The sequence below is a fragment of the Stegostoma tigrinum genome, chromosome 33 (assembly GCF_030684315.1).
Source record: "Stegostoma tigrinum isolate sSteTig4 chromosome 33, sSteTig4.hap1, whole genome shotgun sequence".
In the NCBI taxonomy this organism is placed as follows: domain Eukaryota; kingdom Metazoa; phylum Chordata; class Chondrichthyes; order Orectolobiformes; family Stegostomatidae; genus Stegostoma; species Stegostoma tigrinum.
Window position 1 is genome coordinate 37132867 of NC_081386.1, and position 24216 is coordinate 37157082.

At 42.4% G+C, this 24216-nt stretch overlaps 1 protein-coding gene across 1 annotated transcript in view; it reads left to right on the forward strand.

Moving 5' to 3' along the window:
- anpepb.1 (alanyl (membrane) aminopeptidase b, tandem duplicate 1) overlaps nucleotides 1-23425 on the forward strand; it is a 48164-nt gene extending 24739 nt beyond the window's left edge. Inside the window, exons 5-12 of the mRNA XM_059639265.1 lie at nucleotides 8544-8698; nucleotides 14375-14488; nucleotides 17891-18038; nucleotides 18126-18187; nucleotides 18283-18348; nucleotides 21941-22110; nucleotides 22798-22874; nucleotides 23280-23425. Of these exons, the coding sequence (XP_059495248.1) occupies nucleotides 8544-8698; nucleotides 14375-14488; nucleotides 17891-18038; nucleotides 18126-18187; nucleotides 18283-18348; nucleotides 21941-22110; nucleotides 22798-22874; nucleotides 23280-23425 (938 nt within the window). The remainder of the gene's footprint in view (nucleotides 1-8543; nucleotides 8699-14374; nucleotides 14489-17890; nucleotides 18039-18125; nucleotides 18188-18282; nucleotides 18349-21940; nucleotides 22111-22797; nucleotides 22875-23279) is intronic.
- Nucleotides 23426-24216: the final 791 nt, after the last annotated feature.

The window sequence follows — 24216 nt, forward strand, 5'->3', positions numbered from 1 at the left end:
TGTACAGGCAGATACAGAATCATCAGGATGTTTTCTCAGAGCCAGTCGGTGAAAGGATTTTTGAATGGAGGAGTCCACTGGTGTAATCAGATCGGTACTGCAGTATTTTTGGCTGCCTTAATGGACAAGTTGACAATGCGACAATTCTTTTCTGAAGAAGGGTCTAGGCCCAAAACCTCAGCTTTCCTGCTCCTGTGATGCTGCTTGCCCTGCTGTGTTCATCCAGCTACACACCTTGTTATCTCAGATTCTCCAGCATCTGCAGTTCCTACTATCTCTGTGTTTGATATCACTGCTCTGTCTCACTGACACTGTTGTCTCCTGGTGGTGAAGTAGACCCTGTAAATTGCAGATACTTTCAGGCAGGATCAGATGAAGACCTCAGATATAAAAACATTTGTATGGTGACCAAATATTTATTCAGTACTAGGTAAGTTGAAAGAATGCAGAAATAACCAGGTTCACATGTACAGTGGAGTGCCGTGGGCTGTCTGCCACATATAAATGAACAAGTGAATGATTTTATTGTCATATACATCTCGAAGATACAGTGAAAAGTATTTTGTTGGCCCAATCTGGTGCCATTTTGAGTTGCAAAAAGAATAAAATTAAAGTACTCAAATAACAGTTCATCTTTGGGGTCTCAAGCACAGCTTCAAGTCTCTGCAAGGTGTTCTGGGCCTTGAGAAATCTCCAGTCCAAGTACAGCAATGCTGATGCTCCAGGAGCTCCTGACTGCTGCTGTCACTGCCTTGCCAACACTGCCAAGAGTCCTGATCCACGCCACTTCCACTCTGGCCATAGGTGGATGATATAATTACAATGAAAGGAAGTCTAAACCCAGCACAGTTAGATCAGCAGCTCCAGTGACATTCCCCAACAGGAAGCAGAATGACCAGAGGCAGTTTCATTCCTCCTGAAAGTGGGTTTTAATGAGCTTCTGTCTCCCGCCGCTTGAAATGTTGGGCTCCCATGTCACAGGGAAGGATTATAAACTGGTGTAATTTGCATAAAAGAGTGTCAGTGAGAACTGAATGGATAAGTCAGTCGAGGTTTGAGAGATGCCAGAAGGAGCTGCTCTTTGGAGCAAGCTACTGACATAAACAGGGCAGCGGACACAGGGGGACAATAGATATTTAGGGGGCTAGTCTGTCCTAATCAGGGAGGGTCATCCACGTGAGTGAGCAGCAAGTGCAGAAGTCAGGAAAGGTTAGTAGTTTGAGGGGAAATGGGGTGTGTGAAATCTCAAGATGCTCTGTGCAATACTGAGATTTTAAACTGTGAGCACTGGTGAGGGGTAGGTGCAGTAGCAGATTTACAGTGAATATGAGGTAGTAGAGAGAAGGTGACATTTATCCTGTAGAATACAGGAGACCATTAATCTTTTTGCACTGTGTCATGACCTATTTGGGAACATGCACTCAATCTCCACACTACTCCCAGGATTGCCACAAATGGGATGAATCCATAGCCTACATACCCCCAGGCGACACCGAGAAATACCTGGGTGCCCGCATCGATCCATGGGCAGGTGTGGCAGAAGGGCAGTGGGAGGAGAAGCTTAAGTCCTGGGTTCAGGGAATACAGGCAGCGTCCCTCCGACCACGACAACGGTTGGAAATCCTAAAGGTGCATGTCATCCCCAGATTGTACTTCCATCTGATCCTAACAGAAGCATCACAAACTACTCTTGTAAAGCTGGACCAAATCATCCGTAACGCCACGAAAGAATTCCTACACCTACCACCTCATACCGCAGACGGAATACTATATTCGAGCTACAGGAACGGTGGTCTCGGCGTCCCAAAACTCGAAGTGCAAATACCATCCGCGATAATCCGCAAACGCGAAGCACTAGACATGTCAAGCGATGTAGTCATTCGGGCCTCCTTTCAATATAAAGGAGAGAGCAACACAGAGACAGTTGCGGGACTGCGTGAACTCAAAGTCCTAAAGGAAATTGAAAATTTCCATACTCTCCAACTTCGGTCCGCCTCCCCCTCTCTCCCTATTTATTCCAGTTCCCTCCCCCCATCCCCCTCTCTGATGAAGGGTCTAGGCCCGAAACGTCAGCTTTTGTGCTCCTGAGATGCTGCTTGGCCTGCTGTGTTCATCCAGCCTCACATTTTATTATCTTGCCACAAAGGTTATTGATTTAATCAAAGTACACAAATGCCCTGATCTGTCTGCCTACTGGAATCAAGCTCACAGAAAACACAGACTGGCCCTAACAAATTCTGTTTTCAAGTAAACAGCTACAAATTATGAACATATAGTTCCACTGGTCAAAACTGTATTCTTTTAACTATACGTACAAGTACAGACAGAAATAAACAAACAGTTAAAAATCTGTTTTAAGGTTTGAAGAAGAAAGTTTAAGGAAACACCATTCAATAGCATCAGCCCAAAGGGTCTGTTGAGATGTACCTTTTGCTTGACAAGACTCTTTATTCTTCAATGTTCTTTCTCCAGGTTCTTTCACTTCTTCACAGGAGGCACAGGGTGATGTGTACACTAACTACAGAGTTTCTTAGCTACTGGTTAAAGGCAACAGCTTACTATAACTGGTGGGTGTAAATAACTGGCTGTCTTCAGGTTTCAGGTGTTTTTGTTGCAGAGAGAGAGAGAGAGAGAGAGAGAGAGAGAGAGCGGGAGAGACACTGTCTGTCTTTCCAGCAGTCTGAAGGTTTTTAATGAATTATTTGCACCCATAGGCTGAGTAGCTGCCCACGAACCAGGAGAGTTACACCAGGCTATGAGCTTTGCATTCCTAACTGGTCACAATTATGCAAACAAATCAGCTACTTGTAAATTTCACTCTGCACAACACTCTCCAGTCCCATGCCATCTACAAACATTTTTCCCGGCTGCTTAAACAAAGCAGCGGGGTGGCACGGTGGTTCAGTGCTTAGCACTGCAGCCTCACAGCACTAGGGACCCAGGTTCGCTTCCAGCCTTGGGCAACTGTCTGTGCGGAGTTTGCACATTCTCCCAGTGTCTGCGTGGGTTTCCTCCGGGTGCTCCAGTTTCCTCTCACAGTCCAAAGATGTGCAGGTTAGGTGGATTGCCCATGCTAAATTGCCCATAGTGTTCAGGGGTGTGTGGGTTGTAGGGGAATGGGTCTGGGTGGGATGCTTGAAGGGGTGGTGTGGACGTGTTGGGCTGAAGGGCCTGTTTCCACACTGTAGGGAATCTAATCTAATCTAAACACTACACACAATGAGTTTCAGTAACTCATTTTTAAAAGTACAGCAACATCGTCTACAGTCCTTGATTAATAACCAGTTCCTGTGTATTCCTTTAAATGTGGACAATGCACTGCCCTACGAGCTATTTCAGAGCAGGCTGCCAGTATTTGGTACTGTACACAGATGGACCTTAAAAGATGTTGCCTATAATGATAATGTGGAGGAGAGGATTGGCAAAACTATTCTGGGCAGGAGTGAAAGGAACAGGGTGGTCATTATGGGAGACTTTAACTTCCCTAACATTGGCTGGAAATGCTACAACTCTAGTACGTCGGATGGATCAGTTTTTGTCCAATGTGTGCAGTAGGGTTTCTTGACTCAATATGTCGAAGGGCCGACAAGAGGAGAGGCCACACTGGATCTGGTACTTGGTAATGAACCAGGCCAGGTGTTTGACTTAGTGGTAGGTGAGCACTTTGGAGAGAGTGACCGTAATTCGGTTATGTTTAGTTTAGCGATGGAAAAGGATAGGAACATGCCACAGGGCAAGAGTTATAGATGGGGGAAGGGCAATTATAATGCAATTAGGCAAGACTTAGGAGGCATAGAATGGGTTAACAAAATGCAGGGGATGGGCACCATCGAAATGTGGAGCTGGTTTAAGGACATTTATTGCGTGTTCTTGATAGGTATGTCCCTGTCAGGCAGGGAGGAAGCGATAAGGTAAGTGAACCGTGGTTTACTAAAGAAATTGTATCTCTTGTTAAGCGGAAGAGGGAGGCTTATGTGATGATGAGACGAGATGGGTCAGATGAGGCAATGGAGAGTTACAAGTTAGCTAGGAAGGATTTAAAGAGAGAGTTAACAAGAGCAAGGAGGGGACATGAGCAGACATTGGCAGGTAGAACAAAGGAGAATCCTAAAGCTTTCTATAGGTATGTGAGAAATAAGAGGATGACTAGGGTAGGAATAGGGTCAGTCAAAGACAGAAGTGGGAAGTTGTGTGTGGACCCTGTGGAGATTGGAGAGGTGCTAAAAGATTATTTCTCATCTGTTTTCACTGGGGAACAGGAGAATATTGTAGAGGAGATGACTGAGTTACGGGCTACTAGAATTGAAAGGATTAAGGTTAGTAAGAAGGAGGTGTTATCGATTCTAGAAGGTGTGAAGGTAGATAAATCTCCTGGGCCAGATGGGATTTTTCTGAGGATTGTCTGGGAAGCTAGGGAGGAGGTGGTGGAGCCTTTGGCCTTAATCTTTGAGTCCTCATTGTCTGCAGGTTTAGTCCCAGAGGAACTGGAGGATTGCAAATGTTGTGCCCTTGTTCAAGAAGGGCAGTAGAGATGGCCCAGGTAATTATGGACTTGTGAGACTTACGTCTGTTGTAGGAAAAGTTTTGGAAAGGATTTTAAGAGATAGGATTTATAGTCATCTAGCAAACAACAATTTGATTGGAGATAGTCAGCATGGATTCGTCAAGGGCAGGTCATGTCTCACAAACCTCATTGAGTTTTTTTGAGAAGGTGACCAAGCATGTGGATAAGGGAAGGGTAGTTGACGTGGTGTACATGGACTTCAGTGAAGCCTTTGATAAGTTTCCCCATGGTAGGCTATTGGAGAAAATACAGAGGCATGGGATTGAGGGAGATTTACCAATTTGGATTAGAAACTGGCTTTCTGTAAGAAGGCAATGAGTGGTGGTTGATGGAAAATATTCAGCCTGGAGTCGTCACTAGTGGTGTGCCTCAAAGATCTGTTTTGGGGCCACTGCTGTTTGTCATTTTCATAAATGACTTGGACGCAGGCATTGGTGGATGGGTTAGTAAGTTTGCAGATGACACTAAAGTTGGTGGAGTGGTGGACAGTATGGAAGAATGTCGCAGGTTGCAGGGAGACTTGGATAAACTGTAGAATTGGGGTGAAAGGTGGCAAATGGAGGTTAATACTGATAAATGTGAGGTGATTCACTTTGGGAGGAATAATAGGAAGGCAGAATACTGGGTCAATGGAAAGATTCTTGGTAGTGTGGATGTGCAGAGGGATCTTGGTGTCCATGTACATAGATCCCTGAAAGTTGCCACCCAGGTTAATAGTGCTGTTAAGAAGGCTTACGGTGTGTTAGGTTTTATTGGTAGAGGGATTGAGTTCCAGAGCTGTGATGTCATGTTGCAACTGTACAAAACTCTAGTGCGGCCTCGCTTGGAATATTGCATGCAGTTCTGGTCACCCCATTACAGGAAGGATGTGGAAGCATTGGAAAAGGTGCAGAGGAGATTTACCAGGATGTTGCCTGGTTTGGAGCGCAGGCCCTATGAAGAAAGGCTGAGGGACTTGGGTCTGTTCTCATTGGAGAGAAGGTGGCTAAGAGGGGATTTAATAGAGACATACAAGATGATCAGAGGATTAGATAGGGTGGACGGTGAGAGTCTTTTTCTGAGGATGATGAATTCAGCTTGTACCGGGGGCATAGCTACAAATTGAGGGGTGATAGATTTAAGACAGATGTCAGAGGCAGGTTCTTTACTCAGAGAGTGCTAAGGGCGTGGAACGCCCTGCCTGCCAATGTAGTTAACTCAGCCACATTAGGGGCATTTAGACAGTCCTTGGATAAGCATATGGATAATGATGGGATAGTGTAGGGGGTGGGGCTTAGATTAGTTCACAGGTCGGTGCAACATTGAGAGCCGAAGGGCCTGTTCTGCGCTGTAATGTTCTATGTTCTATAATTAATGGCAATGGTTCTGCTGCTGCTGAGGTAAGGTTCCAAGAGACCAGCACTGCAGAGGTGTGGTCCAAACTTAATGAGATGAACAGTGTAAAATTGTGGGAGAAATATCTCCAGGGTTCACAGGGAGACCCTCAAAGAAACTTTCTGAAATTGACGCTTAACCAATCATCTTTTAATTAGAACTGGAAAAGTGTGAGGTGTAACAGGCTTTAGGTACATATAAGTGAAGGGATAGGGAGGAGAGGAAAGAACAAAAGAGACAGCCCTGTGATAAGGTGGAAGGCAGCAGAGATTAAATAACAGGTGAATCAGAAATTTACTTGCACTTCCTTTGAATCTGTGATTTGCTGCTCACTGAATGGTTTTGTAGATCAACTCTGTTCAGTTTAGAGACAGGTGTTTGCATTCAAATTCTTTGCTCCCCTCCCAATAGCTTTTGATAGAGCTCAAGAAACATCACCCTTAAATTCTCAAAAGCAGTTTAAAAAAAAATTCCTCGTTTTTTAAGTTAGTCACTCTATACAGTCTTCTGGATTCAACATTCAATTCAATTATTTCACATCAAAACCATTGTTCCCATTTGTGGGAAGGAACAGCATACTGGTATTATTGCTGGACTGTTAATAAAGAAGCCTGGGTAATGTTCTGTGGATTACACAGAGTGAAGCTGGATGAACACAGCAGGCCAAGCCGCATCAGAGGAGCAGGAAAGCTGATGTTTTGGGTTGAGACCCTTCTTCCCATGAATCCAGTGTCAATTATTGGAAAACCCCATCTGGTTCACTAATGTCTTTTAGGGAAGGAAACTGCCATCCTTACCTGGTCTGGCCTACATGTGACTCCAGACACACAGCAATGTGGTTGAGTCTTAACTGCCCTCTGGGCAATTAGGGATGGACAACAAATGCTGCTTAACCAGTGATGTCTTCATACTGTGAATGAATATAAAAAAATTATTCAGAAATTATTCAAAACAGGTGTTGGTTCTGTCTTTGTCATTTTCTGCTTCTTGAGACTCACCATGTTTCTTTCCTATTGCCCCCTCTCATGGTGCACCATCAGTCCTTCTGGCATTTAATTGCTGCTACCTTTCACCCAACTGCACAACATTCCTTCTGTCCTTTCCCTTCCCCATCTCTTTCCTTACTATGCACTTGCATATATTTTCTGAGTTCTAATGAAAGATCACAGACCGTAAGCTTTAACTCTGTTTTGCAGTTCAAAAACACTGCTTGACTGGAATTACACTCACATTGTGGACAGTCAGACAGTTCCACCTTTCAACAGGAAAGTTTAGCTGCTGGGAGACCGTGGCAGGGGTTTACTCTCAAGTTAAACTTTGTATTCATTCATAGAGTGTTCAGATTCGACCAGGTTTGTTCACCAGCTCGCAAGGGCACAATAATCTATGAAACGTGACTGGTCAAGTGGCTACACCAGTGAACTGGGATGAGTAGAGGGGAGTGGGCAGTGGAGGGGAAGGGGGAGAGCAGAAGGGGGAATGAATGGCAGGGTCGATGATGAGAGGCACGGAGGAGTTGGTGCAGTGGCAGAGTTAGGATGAGTTGGGGGTAATGCACAGAAATGATGGTGGTACTTCCATGTGTGGAACAGAGAAGGTAACTGACTTCAGCATTACGGAAACTGTGCTGACCTGGGGTGGGGCACACTTGATCCATTGCACAGCTGCGGTTTAAATATGCCTGCTGCAAAAAACAGTCCAATACTGCTTCATGCAAGATAGCACAAGAGAGGAGGTGTGGTGTATAAATGAGGTGAGCAGAGTAATATCGTATGAGCAAAGTCTTCGGGGTTCAAGGAGGCAAATGCAATGAAATTAACACTTAGCCAGGTATTACAAAAATCTAATGTTTCAGGTCAGTCATCTTTTACAAGAACACATTAAAAGGGAAAGATTGCATTATTGTACTGATAATTTTGATGTTACACAAAAGTTGAGCAGGTCTCTGTTGCCAGCCATTTCCTCTGTGAACAGAATCAAAGAACACCCAGGTGGGTCTGAGACTCCTGTGCTCATTATGGCACCTCTGGAGGTCCGTGGAATGGGTCATGGGGAAGCTCCCTTTCCATCAGAAGCTGGGTCATTCCCTTTTCAAAAATCATCAAGAACATATTTGGTAAAATTATAAAGAAATTAATTACAAAGCACTAAGATCTATACAGTAGTTATGAAGTGAGTTTTGAGAAGATTTGTAGCTCAGGTTGAGGTTCTGGATGTGAGTTTGCTCGCTGAGCTGGAAGGTTCGTTTTCAGACGTTTCGCCACCATTCTAGGTAACATCATCAGTGAGCCTCCGACGAAGCGCTGGTGTTATGTCCCGCTTTCTATTTATTTATAATTCTATCTATTTATAAATAGAAAGCAGGACATAACACCAGCGCTTCGTCGGAGGCTCACTGATGATGTTACCTAGAATGGTGACGAAACATCTGAAAACTAACCTTCCAGCTCAGTGAGCAAACTCACATCCAGTAGTTATGAACACTAATCAAAGATTCTCTAGAGCGTCAATTTCTAAACAGCAATGAACAGAACCTAAGCTGTGTATCTCTCACGTACCTTCAGATAATCATTATCGTATTTCATGTTTCCCAAATTACCAACAGATCAGATTGCACTTCCTGACTTTAATGCTGGTGCAATGGAGAACTGGGGTCTTATCACCTACCGTGAGACTGCTCTCCTGTATGATCCCAAACTGTCATCTGCTGGAAACAAGGAGAGAGTTGTAAAGGTCATTGCACATGAACTGGCTCATCAGGTACAATGGTTTTTTTCCCCATTTTGTGCCGTGAGATTAGATCAATCAAATGTTAGTTTAACTCATGTGTAGTACTCTCAGTCTGAGTTGAAAAGTTCAAGCCCCACAACTAATTTGACTACAGTTAACTGCAGTACCAAGTGGCACTGTCAGAGTGTCAGTGTATGGTCTGCAGTCGCTAAGACAATGGATAAATGGACACTGTGCAACAATCGCCAGTCAGGAATGTTCCCTCCAAGTCAGGGAACACTTCAGCGTTGAAAGGCATTCAGCCTCCGATCTTTGAGATACACAACAACACAGAATCGCTGAGCCAGGTATGACTCCAGCCAGTTACCTCAAATTTCCAATGATTCCAGTTTTTTTTGAACTTCTTGACACCTCACTCTGTCAAATGTGGCCTTGATGTCAAGGGAAGTCAACAGTCACCTCACCCCTGGAATTCAGCTCTATTATCCATGTTTGAGCTAATACTGTCATGAAGTCAGGAGCCACGTAGCCTTGGCAAAAATCAAACTGAGCATCACTGAGGTGGTTATAGCTAAACAACTGTTTCTACATAGCACGACAACTACCTCTATCAATTTGCTATGATGTGGGGTGGACAAGGTCAAAAGTCACATGACACCATGTTATAGACCAACAGGGACAAAAACAAGTCACTGGAAAAGCCCAACAGATCTGGCAGCACCTGTGAAGAAAAAAAATCAGAATTAACGTTTCGGGCCCAGTGACCTTTCCTCAGAACTGGAGTTATATCTGGCACGAAAGATGGTTGTAGTGGTTGCAGGTCAATCATCTCTGCTTTAGGACATTTCTGCAGAGGTTCCTCAGGGCAGTACTCTAGGCCCAACCACTTTCAGCTATTTTATCAAAGTGGTGAGATGTGGATAACTTACATTAATATTAATAATATGTCTACATTGATGTCATTTGTTTCTAAGAGTTTGGACTTTTGTGGAAGATTTTAAGTCATAACTAGGTTGGCTTTTCCAGAATCATGTTTTTAAACATGTATGTGGCAAGAAGGAGATGATTGCAAGGACCCCTGGAGTGTTAACGGAAGTTTGTTTATATTGTGGGCATTTAGATATCTTCTAAACAACATGTTCAGAAATGTTGTTACACAGGTGGGAAGCAGGTAGGACATAAACTCAGGCCTCCTGCTCCAAAGGTAGGGCAATGCCACAAAGGCACACTTTGGGAGTTTATGACAGGAAAGATAAAACATTGAAAGGTATCATGTTGATTTTGGGTTGAAGATAATTAAATATTAATCATAGCTTGGCAAACCCAGTTTGAAAAAGATCTGGCTGAAGTACAGTCTCTCTTGGAATAGAGAAATCATTCAGAGCAGTTCAGACAATAGGTTACCTCAGTGAAAGGGTGTAGTTTGTGAACCCTCTATACCAGGAGTGTTTGGTTAGTACTCTGCAGATTGTGAAAAAGGACAAGGAAATCTATTCTCAGCCTTTTGAGCGGTCAGTTTAAGAGGCCTCATAACTTACAGACCTAGAACTGAGGAAAAGTATTTAATTTAAATGCAGAGATTTGATAGGGAAGGATTTTCTCTGAATTTTGACGAACTCTAAAGTTTTAGAACCAGATGGAATTTGTTTGCTTTAAAATTTTTTAGGCTGTGTTATATTTAGAGAACTTGGTTTGGTTTATTTTATTTTTATTTCTTTGTTATTGTTAATAACTCTACTGTTAAAACCAAGCCTACATTTCACTTTTCGGGATCTGGCTTGTTCAGTAGTAACACAAGCTGAGATCACAGCACAGGAGCTTTCCCTCCACTATAAGTAAGAAGTGGGCATATTCGTCAATGACTATATAATGTTCAGTACTATTTGGGACTCCTCAGATACTGAAGCAGTTCATATCAAAAAGCAGCAAGACCTAGAAATGATCCACATCTGAGCTAATAAGAGGCAAGTTACATTCGTGCCACACAAATGCTAAACATTGACCATATCCAATATTAAAGAATCTAACTATTGCTGCTTGACATTCAGTAACATTCCCATCACCGATTCTCCCATTATCAGCTTCCAGGGGTTACTATTGACCAGAAACTGAATGGAACTAGACATATAAATACTGGGATACAAGGGCAGATCAGAGTCTGAGAATGCTGCAATGAGCAACTCACCTCCTGATTCCCCCAAGCCTGTTCACCATCTACAGGGCACAAATCAGAATCAGAATACTAGAGGAGAAGGAAAGCTGACATTTCGGGCCTAGACCCTTCTTCAGAAATGGAGGCGGGGAAGGGGATTCTGAAATAAACAGGGAGACAGGGGAAGGCAGATAGAAGATGGATAAAGGAGAAGATAGGTGGAGAGGAGACAGACAGGTTAAAGAAGCAGGGGTGGAGCCAGTAAAGATGAGTGTAGGTGTGGAGTTAGGGGGGATAGGTGAGTCAGGGAGGATGGACAGATCAAGGCGGCGGGGTGAGGCAAGTAGGTAGGAGATGGGGGTGGGGCTTGAGCTGGGAGGAGGGGATAGGTCGGAGGAAGAACAGGTTAACAGGCAGGGAAAAGCTGGGCTGATTTTGGGATGCAGTGGGGAAAGGGGAGATTTTGAAGCTGGTGAAGTCCACATTGATACCATTGGGCTGCAGGGTTCCCAAGCGGAATATGAGTTGCTGTTCCTGCAACCTTCGGGTGGCATCATTGTGGCACTGGAGGAGGCCCAGGATGGACATGTCGTCTGAGGAATGGGAGGGGGGAGTTAAAATGGTTCACGACTGGGAGGTACAGTTCTTTGTCATGAATCAAGCCTTCGCTTCGTTTCCCCAATGTAGAGGAGGCCACATTGGGAACAGCGGATATAGTATACCACATTAGCAGACGTGCAGGTGAATAGGTGGCAGGTCACAAATTAGCCCTCTAGACCATAACGTTGGTACTTTGTCATAAAGTTGCCTGAACCTTAGCTGGTGCAGAAGAATCCACTGGTACACTGGAGAGGATGCTAAATTTCATCCTTATTGATATCTGCTTTCACGGAGAAGAGATTCCCAAGGCATCAGAATTGAACCTGATTCACAGGCAGCATTTGGACAATCTGATGGTAATACTGGACAAGTCAGATTCCAAAGTGAGACATGGCTTATAGGCCATAAATTTTACTTTTGCTCTTTGATTATCTTTGGTGTCAGTCGTTCAACATATTCACCACATTCTTTGAACAAAGGAACTTGAAACTTTATTACACAGAAAAGGGAAAAGAGACTGTTTCATACTATACAGGAACTGGCTATCCCAACACCCACAAATGAAGCTGCATTAGAACATTATTCCAACGAGCCACTACACACTGCAGCACAGAGGAACTACGCAGAGCAGAAGAAAATCACCTATGCAGCGTATTCAAAAAGAACGGGTACCCGATGAACACAGTCCGCCGATTCCTCAGCAACAAACCTAAACAAACAGACAAAATGGGCTCAGAGACCATAACCACTCTCCCCTACATCAAAGACATTTCCAAGATGACTGCCAGACTACTCGGACCTCTTGGCATCACGGTAGCCCACAAACCCACCAACACACTAAAACAGCAGCTTATGAACTTAAATGACCCTATACAGACAACAAGCAAAACGAACGTCATTTACAAAATACCTTGCAAGAACTGTGACAAACACTACATTAGTACATGAACATCAACTAGCCACAAAACAACATGACCCACTATCACTCGTATCCTTACATACAGATAAGGAACGACACCACTTTGATTGGGACAACACATCCATCCTAGGACAAGCCAAACAAAGACATGCACGAGAATTCCTAGAAGCATGGCATTCCAACCAGAACTCCATCCACAAACACATTGATTTGAAGCCCATCTACCACCCTCTGAGAAAAAGAACAGGAAATGACATCACTAACGCAGGAAACGACATTACCAACCCAAGGAAACCTAAACAGATAAATAGAAAGCAGGACATAACACCAGCGCTTCACCGGAGGCTCACTGATGATGTTACCTAGAATGGTGACGAAATGTCTGAAAACGAACCTTCCAGCTCAGCAAGCAAACTCACATCCAGAACCCAAGATAATAAAGTGTGAAGCTGGATGAACACAGCAGGCCAAGCAGCATCTCAGGAGCTCCTGTGCTCAGTGCTCCTGAGATGCTGCTTGGCCTTCTGTGTTCATCCAGCTTCACACTTTATTATCTTGAATTCTCCAGCATCTGCAGTTCCCATTATCTCTCACATCCAGAACCTCAACCTGAGCTACAAATCTTCTTAAAACTCGCTATCAGAAATAGAGATTCAGACTTTGACCCTCAGCATCAACCTTACAAACACTCAAACCTTAGTGAGCATTACTGTGTTTCCACTTTGAGCTTCCTTGTTCAGTTGGTACAATGTACTTGGTTTCTTTTTGGAAGAACTGTACATTTGCTCAATGTTTTTTTTTCTTTATTTAATGTATCTTTACAAAACCCTTAAACTGTTAACACAATTCACTTACTCAGTAGCATTTGTTCCTTAAACTCATACATTCAACAGCCTTGTAGGATGTCTTCTCTCTGAGACTTTAAAGCCTCTCGTTTCTCTTTCCAAGCCCCTTGGGACTACCTTTCTTCTAATCTTGCTGTTTGGAAACTGTGAAAAAGTGCACTCCTAATGTTTCAAACCTTTTCTCTCTCCATGACCTGCTTCTCTCTTTGAATGAAACCTGCCCCCTCACAAGTCTTCTTGATGGTCCCATATTTTCAAAAGTAAACTTGTTTCTGCCACAATACGACCTCCTGTACTCTTCTTTGAACTGGTACTCAGCACAGAGGGGGCACTACATTTTCAGGGTGTCAGGACCAAAGTGTTATACTATTACAGGGTCAGTATTGAGGCAGTGATGTACTGTCAGAAGGTCAGTGCTGAGGGAGTTACCTGAAGAAAAACAAGAGAATGCACTTTAAGAATGATACATTGTTGAGGTAGGGAGAGGAGAAATGACTTGGGTAAACCATGACAGTAATGATAAAAGCAGTTGTAGGATGGATGATGAGCCCCCATCAGATCCGTGGGGGAGACTAGCTGTTATTAATTCAAAGTGGAGAGTTACGACTGAGGGAACAGTCAATGCAGTGAAATTCAGCTGTAGCTGTTGCGAGCAGGGTTCTAAATCCCATTTCAGCGAGTTGTAATAGTGAACAATTGAGTGAATAATTCTGGCCTGTCACCAGAACAGTTAAAATCTCTTTGGTTCTTTAGTGTTGGTATAATTTCAAACCTGCAATTATTACATACAGTTTACAAGCTGTCCATGCTCGAATTTATTACCTAAATGAGCTGCACAACAAACACAAGTTTGAATCTAAATAGTGCTAATAACATAGAGACAAATTGCAAAATGCTGCAACCAGACTAAATTAGTGCTGAGCCATTGAAGATGATTTTAGGAGTTTGGGCCTGAAGCTTGATCAAAGATGTACATTCTAGGGTGGAAATACAATTGATACTGTTTTCTGAAATGGCATTCTGTTGCTGCATGGTGTACCTACATATCTTCTTGAACCAACATATTTGTCTTGTAGAATGAAACTGTTACTCACCTCTTGTTAGAGAATGGATCTGTTATATTCCTGAAATATCACAGCAGTTTATGGGAGAATTTATATAGTCTAACGTTAACTTTTTCTTTGTTTCAGTGGTTTGGAAACCTGGTAACGATAAAGTGGTGGAATGACTTATGGCTGAATGAAGGATTTGCTTCTTACGTTGAATACTTGGGAGCAAATAAGGCTGAGCCACAGTGGGGCGTGGTAAGATGATCAGGGTCAGAATTGTTAAAGAAAGACCTGACATTATTAATTGCTCATAAAAAAAGATAAAAATGACTTGAATGAGACAGCATTCTCCTGACTGAACTGAGTTATTGAGATCGGAGAATGATACTTCTCAAAGTTATCAGTCAACTTCTAGATTACTTTCTTCTATTGTATTGATGTGATGAGTACTAATTATTTACCAACATTACACTCAACAGTTCAAGAAATTGTTGCCTTATAGTAATCAAAAAAAATGTACACACTCTCAGATCAAATTCCTTTCACTGGTTGAGTGATACTATGCTTTGTAGACTGTCTTTGGTACTGGAAAGTGAAGAGCTATCAGCACTGATGGGCTGCATGGCCTACACTTTGCTGAAAAGTAATGGTGAGGCTAAAAGTACTCATCGTTAACTATACACAAGCTGGAAAGCAACTTATCCTGAGTGAAGATAACATAATCATTTGGCCATCCAGGACTTGAATATGCTATTAAAAAATACATGCTGCCAAAGCTTTTCATCTTGCAATCATCAGGACACGATTGCAAAAATACCAAATCTCAAACAGAATCACTATTTTTATATTTCAAGAGAAAAGGGTGCTGATCAGCTGACAAATAGCCTCTGATTGATTAAGGAGTTGCCATGGAGAATGCACTAAGGAGCTTTGTACTCCCATTTGATTGTTTAGTTCGAAAAACCCTACAGAATGTCTGTAGGCAAGGACAGCTCAATGAATGGCAGCCACTGTTTGCTCACTGCTTGCAGCAAAGTCTGACCTGGACTCTCGAGCTTGAGAAGAGATAACATAGTTCTCAGTGAGTGTGAATCTGTGGCTTAAGGCCGCTTGTGTTTTATCAATGAAAATGTGAGAAATCAACTGGAAGTTTGGTGGAAAATAAGTTAATTTCAATGCTGTGGTCAGGACATTAGCGTAAAGGGTCAAGGTTACAAGTGTCTGTGAGTGATACAGTTGTTTGATTATTTCAGTATAATATTTAATTCTTTATATTATTTCAATGTTTATTGATAATTGAGATGCAGAAGGAAATGTTGGGACAGATGATCAAAAGCTTGGAACTAAAATTAGAACTTAAGGAATGTCATAAAAGTGGAAAGTAAGGTAGAGATGTGGAGAGATATTCCAGAGCTTGAAACTGAGGCAGCCTGCCCTAGCAAGTCAGAAGTCAGTGGGAATTGGGAGAAAATTCTCCACTGATTGGAGTCATATCTAAGGAAAATGGATGTGGGTGTTGGAGGTCAGTCATCTCAGTTCCAGAACATCTCTGAAGGGGTTCTTCAGGATAATGTCCTAGGCCCAACCGTCTTCAGCTGCCTCATGACCTGCCTTCTATCACAAGGTCAGAAGTAGGCATGTTCACTGATGATTACACAATGTTCATCACCATTTGTACTTGAAGTTGTACAGATCAAAATGCACCAAGACCTGGATAGTATTCAGGTTTGGGCTGACAAGTGGGAAATGACATCCTTGGCCCACAACTGTAACGTAACAGCTATTTCCAACAAGAGAATGTAATCATCTCCCTTGATATTCAATGGCACTAAAATCACTGAATTCGCCATCTGGTCATCTGAAACTGAATTGGAATACTCATATAAATACTGCAGCTAAAAAAACAGAGGACAGGAATTCTGTCGTGAGTAACCCACCACCTAACTCTCCACTGTGGGGCACAAGTTAGGAGTGTGATGGAATATTTCCCTCTTGTCTGGATGAGTGCAGCTCCAACAATATTGAGGAAGCTCAACACCATCCGGGTCAAAGCAGCCTGCTTGATTGGCACCACATCCACTACTTTCAAATTTACTCCCTCAGCCACTGATACTCAGTAGCAGCAGTGTACCATTTATTGTGTAGTGATTGTAACGAGGCCAGCCAGGTGGACCTCAGACTATGAGTTCCCTGATTGGGCCTGTTAATCTGGTCTGATAAAGGTGCCCTGGCACAGATAAAAAGTGTCAGACATTCTGGCTCTGAGAGAACTGGACCAATATCAAGGACTTTGCACACGTAAGTAAAGGATGACTTGAAGATGGGATACAGGCTTCTGTGGAGTTACTTCAACAGATGCACTGTAACAATTCACTAATGTTCCTTAGACAAATCCACACTCACTGTCATCAAGAAGGACAAGGGCAGCAGGTACATGGGATCATCACTATCTGAAAGGTTCTCTTCAAGCCATTCACCATCCTGACTGGAAATATATCACTGGACCTCCAGTGTCATTGGGTTAAAGTCCTAGAACTTCCTCCCTAACAATACTGGCGTTCTACCTACAGCAAACGGGAGATTGAAGTCATCCAAGAAAACAGCTTACTACCACTTCTCAAGGACAACTCTGAATGGGCAATAAAGGCTGGCCCAGTCACTAATGCTCATATCCCATGAAAGAATGAAAAGCAAATTTACTTTCGGCCACCAATGGTGGATCAGTTGGAATCAGGAACACACAAGAGGCCACAAAGAAAATGCATCAAAACCTCAGTGGGTCTAGATGAAGTTACTGAGATAATAAGTAGCAAAGCCATGGAAGAATTTGAAAATAAACATTAGAATGTTAAAATCAACATGTTACTACACTGTGAACCAGTGAAGGTTAGAGAGTACACAGCAATGAGGCAACATGGCTTGGTGTGAGGCAGGACACAGGCACTGAGTTTTAGTTCAATGCAAAGAAAGAGTAGATTGTGAGAGAGGAGCCGGTAGTGCCAGTAGGACTATATGTTGTTAGTTCATTGCTGTTTACTTGTGATTAGCATGTACTAATTTGTAATAAATGGTAATTCTTGTTAAGTACAGGAAATTGGTCAGTGTTTTCTGTTAACCTGATTCCACCAGACACATAAATCCAGGTGTCTACATTCTATGATTAAATTATTAACTCTTACAGTGACCTCAGGAATACTGGGACTTGACAATCAGCACATTTTCCCAAGTGGATCATGACAATGGTGTTAGTAGCTGAAGTGTGAGAGTGACACTTAATACTAACAAGGTACACTGTGACAATATCCTTGATCACAGTGAGGTTGGGCCTGCAGCTCTAAGCAAGTTTCACCCCGGTACTGTCCTTTGCATTACTGGATTCATGTTGCTACTATCTAGAGGGCATTATGTGTCCAACACAGCTAGACACTCAATAAGTTTTTAAAAAAATGTTATTTTTTTCCCCCACTTCAAAAATATTAGCTCTTCTTGAGTCACAGTACCATTTACTAATCTTTTAAATTTATCATTTCGAACAAGTTTGTTCAATTAATATTGTTTATCTGTAATCTGCAAGAATCCTCATAACAGACCATACTGAGACGAGAAATGAACCTATTTTTCATTTGATTGGTTGACAGTGGTTCTCTTTTTCCACAGAAAGATCTAATTGTACTGAATGAAGTTTACAGAGTTTTTGCTATTGATGCTTTAGCCTCATCTCATCCTCTCTCATCCGAAGAAACCGAGATTAACACACCAGCCGAAATTAACGAGCTTTTTGATGCAATTTCATACAGCAAGGCAAGTGAATCTTTCTAACAGAATATTGTGCTATGTATAACTTGGTCATTGTCACTTTAACAAACATATGACTGGTTTTCTCTGTAGGGAGCATCTGTCCTTCGCATGCTTTCCAACTTTCTGAGTGAACAATTATTTGTCAAAGGGCTCAGCGTAAGTCTCCATGTTAAATTTTATTTCATTTTATCAATTAATCTGAAATATTTTAGTTGCTGAAATTTCCATAATTTTTAATTTTTGTTTTATAGGCTTACCTACGTCAGTTTTCATATAACAACACGATATACGCAGACCTCTTTGAGCATCTGCAGAAGGTTTGTGTTTGAAAAGATTGAGATAATTAAAAACAAAATGATATTTATTAATAACATTCATGAGTGAATAGACAATAGACAATAGGTGCTGGAGTGAGCCACTCGGCCCTTTGAGCCAGCACCACCATTCATTATGATCATGGCTGATCATCCCCAATCAGTATCCTGTTCCTGCCTTATCCCCATAACCCTTGATTCCACTATCTTTCAGAGCTCTATCTATCTCTTTCTTGAAAGTATCCAGAGAGTTGGCCTCCACTGCCTTCTGGGGCAGAGCATTCCATATATCCACCACACTCTGAGTGAAGAAGTCTTCCCTCAACTCTGTCCTAAATGACCTACCCCTTATTTTTGAACTGTGTCCTCTGGTTCTGGACTCACCCATCAGTGGAAACGTGCTTCCTGCCTCCAGAGTGTCCAATCCCTTAATAATCTTATACATCTCAATCAGATCCCCTCTCATCCTTCTAAACTCAAGTGTATACAAGCCCAGTCGCTCCAATCTTTCAACATATGATAATCCCGCCAATCCGGGAATTGGCCCCGTGAACCTACGCTGCACTCCCTCAATAGCAAGAATGTCCTTCCTCAAATTGGAGACCAAAACTGCACACAATACTCCAGGTGCGGTCTCACCAGGGCCCTGTACAGCTGCAGAAGGACCTCTTTGCTCCTATACTCAATTCGTCTTGTTATGAAGGCCAGCATGCTATTAGCTTTCTTCACAGCCTGCTGTACCTGCATGCTTGCTTTCATTGACTGATGTACAAGAACACCTAGATCTCGTTGTACTTCCCCTTTACCTAACTTGACTCCACTGAGATAGTAATCTGCCTTCCTGTTCTTGCCAAAGTGGATAAGCACACATTTATCCACATTAAACTGCATCTGCCATGCATCCGTCCACTCACCTAGCCTGTCCAAGTCACCCTGTATTCTCAGAACATCCTTCTCGCATTTCACACTGCCACCCAGTTTTGTGTCATCAGCAAATTTGCTAATATTACTTTTAATGCCTTCGTCTATATCATCAATGTATATTGTAAACAGCTGCGGTCCCAGCACCGAACCTTGTGGTACCTCACTGGTCACCGCCTGCCATTCCGAAAGGGATCCGTTTATCACTACTCTTTGCTTCCTGTCAGCCAGCCAATTTTCAATCCAACTCAGTACTTTGCCCCCAATACCATGTGCCCTAATTTTGCCCACCAATCTCCATGTGGGACTTTATCAAAGGCTTTCTGAAAGTCCAGGTACACTACATCCACTGGTTCTCCCTAGTCCATCTTCATAGATACATCCTCAAAAAATTCCAGAAGGTTAGTCAAGCATGATTTCCCCTTTGTAAATCCATGCTGACTCTGACCTATCCTGTTACTGCTATCCAAATAAGTTGTAATTTCATATTATTGACTCCAGCATCTTTCCCACCACTGACGTCAGGGTAACCGGTCTGTAATTTCCTGTTTTCTCTCTCCCTCCTTTCTTGAAAAGTGGGACAACATTAGCCACCCTCCAGTCTGCAGGAACTGATCCTGAATCTATAGGACCTTGGAAAATGATTACCAATGTGTCCATGATTTCTAGAGCCACCTCCTTAAGTACCCTGGGATGGAGACCATCAGATCCCGGGGACTTATCTGCCTTCAGACCTAACAGTCTATCCAACACCATTTCCTGCCTAATATACATTCCCTTCAGTTCATCCATTACCCTAGGTCCTTCAGCCACTATTGCATCTGGGAGATGGCTTGAGTCTTCCCTAGTGAAGACAGATCCAAAGCACCTATTCAACTCTTCTGCCATTTCCTTGTTCCCTATAATAAATTCAGGTGCTGCAAACTTTCATTTAAAAAAAGCACACAATTACTTTTATAGCAGCTGGTGTCTTGCATAATGTGAAATTAATTAATAAATTGCTCAGCAATTTCAGAGGAAATTGACATTCAACCACAATGCTGTGGTTCTGAAATTGCAGCTTCCCTTTGATTAATTGTTACTCATTATCATTACCTCCAGTTATTGCTTCGTCACTTTCCAGCACCTAAATTCAACAGATTAAAGGTGGTGCATCTTTGTGGCTCTCCCATTTGGGGAGACAGCGGGGCAGTGGTAATGTCATTGATTTGGTGATCCAGAACTCCAGGCTAATACTTTGGGGAGCCGTATTTGAATGGCAGATGGTAACTTTTGAATCAGTAAATTTCTAAATTATAAAGCTAACCTAATAGGGATCATATAACAATTTAATTATCATAAAAATCCACCTAGTTCACTAATGCCCTTTAGGGAAGGAAATCTGTCATCCTTACATGGTCTACCCTCGATGTGATTCCAGACCCACAGCAACAAGATTAACTCATAAACTCTGAAATATCTGAGCAAGCTACGCAGTTGTATCAAACTGCTACAAAGTCTAAACAAAGGAATGAAAGTGGACAGAGGGGGAGTCAATGGCCAAATGAATTGTCACTAGACTACTAATCCAGAAACTGTGCCAGTGTTCTGGGGACCTAGATTTGAATCCCGCAACAGCAGATGGTGGTATGTGAATTAAAAATTATAACTGGAATTAAGAATCTACTGATGACCATAAATTCATCACTGATTGTTGGAAAAACCCATCTGGTTCGGTAATGTCTTGAGGCAAGGAAACTGCCATCCTCACCAAGTCAGCTTACATGTGACTTCAGACTGATAGCAATGTGACGGATTCTCAATTCCCTCTGAAATTGTCAAGCAAACCACTTAGTTCACGGGCAACCTGGGGAATGGCAATCAATGCTGACCAGCCAGCAGTGCCCATATTGCATTAATAAACAAAATAAGATCATCTGATATTGAGTTACACACTGAAAATGACAACTGCAAATACAGTTCTATTGACCTGGCACAGCCCGATCTCCAACGTCTGGGGCCTAGTGTCAAATGTGAGAGAGCTGTCTCACAGACATAAACCTCCCACTGATTTTTTTAATTCATTAATGGGATGAGGGTGTCACTGGCCAGGCAGCATTTATTACCCATCCCTAATTGTCCAGAGGGCAGTTCAGAGTCAACCCCATTGCTGTGGGTCTAGAGTCACATGTAGGCCAGACCATGTAAGGATGGTAGTTCCCTTCCCTAAAGGGCATTAGTGAACCAGATGGGTTTTTCTGACAATTGACAGTGGATTCATGGTCATTATTAGATTCTTAATTCCAGGTATTTTATTGAATTCAAATTCCACCATCTGCCGTGGCGGGATTCAAACCCAGGTCCTTAGAACGTTATCTGGCTCTCTGGATTAACAGTCCAGCATTCATACCACGAGATCATTGTCTCCCCTCTACCTACCATCCTCCTTTGGCTAATGACTGCATGTGGCATTCCCTCAGCATTGACCCTTCAACAGTGCGGCGCTCCCTCGGCACGGACCCTCCAACAGCGCAGCACTCCCTCAGTACTGACCCTCCGACAGTGTGGTGCTCCCTCAGTCCTAAACTAGAATGTCAGCTTTGAATAACATAATCAAATCCTGAAGCCGGATGTGAATCACCTGTTCAGAGTTTATCAAGTGATGGCTGACATTGATTCTAATTTTCCTCTTCAGGCTGTTGATGATTCTATCAAGTTACCCAAAACAGTCAGTGAAATTATGAGTCGATGGACGCTACAGATGGGTTTTCCAGTCATTACAATAAATACAACGACAGGAACTGTTACCCAAAAACATTTTCTTCTTGATCCAAATTCAAATGTGACTCGGCCTTCAAAGTTCAAGTAAGTCTGACCAGGAATTTGAATGCCTCTTAAATCTGTTGAAATATTTTGATTCTGTAATAATTGTTGAACATAACATTGTGAAAAAGAATTTTAAATTAAGATTAGAAAATAAAATGTAGCAATTTATATTATTCTTGCAGACAATATCCAATGGTTAAATTCACTGCTAGATGGAGTTGAAAACTCTTGGTATTTTTATAATTAACAAGTAACACAAAAATAAAATTGTATTTATGCAGAGCCATCTATAAACTCATCAGTTCAAATGGTTTGCTGTGGAATGCAGGAACTTTGGTGTTATTTTAACAAATGCAGCAGACAGACTGTACAGTCAGATCTCAAATAGGGCAATGTCATGAATAAGCAGCTCCCTTGTTACTGTGTTGGTGACTGCAGTTTCAATTGAAATAAAATCAATGAATAATTGAACCTGACCAAAGAAAGGGTCAGTTATAGGCAGTGGATGGCAGAGCGAATCTCTCCCACCCCCTACTGTCATACTCTCCAATCTATCACCTCAAACATCCTTTCCTTTATGCAGGCCGTTCCAGGGTGATCAGTTTATGTCAAACTTTGAAAATCAGAGACACAACCTTCATTGGTGACAGCTGAGCTAAGAATGGCAAACACTCCCACACCACAGCAGCAACCCTGACAGAGTTATTTTGTCTTTGTGTGTTTCAGTTACACTTGGATTGTACCAATTACATGGATGAAAGGACAAACAAAGAACAACATTAGTTGGTTATTGGAGCGCCAAGGTATGAATGGAGATAAGTAACAATCTGAGTAAAGTGTGAATGTTTAGAGTTCGCCTGTTTAATGGAAATAGCACCATCATAATTTCACAATCATAGAACAGCCAATTCCTGCAAAACTGGGCCTATTCTCCCAACTCTCAACACCAACTATTCCTAGCTCTACAGGGTTCCAGTCAATGTTAGGCCTTTTTAATGCCTACATCAGTTTCCCAATATGTACTTGGGATTGCACTTACCATTTTAGAGCAGCGCATGGTGAATGTAAGTATGTATAAGTTTAGCAACTCAACCAGAAGGGAGCATATCTGACAGTAAAACACTTCATCAGCACTGACCCTCCGACAGTGCAGCACTCCCTCATCAATGACCCTTTCCCTAATGAATATGTTTTAACTATAACAACAGAAACCAATCCAGAAATGAAACTGAATGGAAACGAGTGGCTCTTGGCGAATATTGATGTTATGGGATATTACAGAGTGAATTACGATGAAAGAAACTGGAACAATCTTGTGGAGCAACTGTCAACAAATCACACGGTGAATATTTAATCTTTCTCCTCTGCTTCACTGACACTGTTGTGCTTGTTACTGAAGAGCTGACAGAATACTTGACAATTTCGAAATTAAACTTCAAATCAAAAGAAACTGCTTATAGATTAGAACTGGAAGCTGATGCAACGGGCAAGTTTGAGAAGCTTTATGGAATTTCTTTCTTGGGTGGTGGTGAATAATACTGGGAGAAAGAAGTCACTTGTGGGAGTGGTCTACGAGTCCCTGAAGTAAATCTGGTCTGCAGCCTGGTACAAAGTATGTAAGGGAGAAAAAAATGGATGCACATGATAAAGGAACATCAATAATCATGGGTGTAAGAGAATTCCATGGGATCATCGCCCTCTCAGTGAAAATATTTGTCCATATCTCAGTTGAAGTGGACTACAACATATGCTGAAACCATGACATATCGTTGTGGCAGCTCCCCCTCAACTCCCATTGCTATAACTGAGTTACCAAAGCAGTGTGATACTTGTTAATTGTACAAAGGTTAAAGATAAACCATGGGGGCTTAATATTACTTTTTATTAGCTAAGTGCAACTTGCATCTAGTTTTTTGGGAGGATTGTTGTCAATGAGGTCAAATGGGATTTCTCATTGCATTTTACTAAATATTTTAACTGTTGACTGTTACCATGTCCAATTCCAATTCCATCTTACGGCATGCCTTTCCTGGAACAACTTGCTCCACTTCCCCCAGATCCTCAGCATCGGTTACATCGCCCCATTGCCTGTTTCAGTTGGGCAGAGCACTGCACACCAGGAAGATGCAGCACATTCTGTCCGAA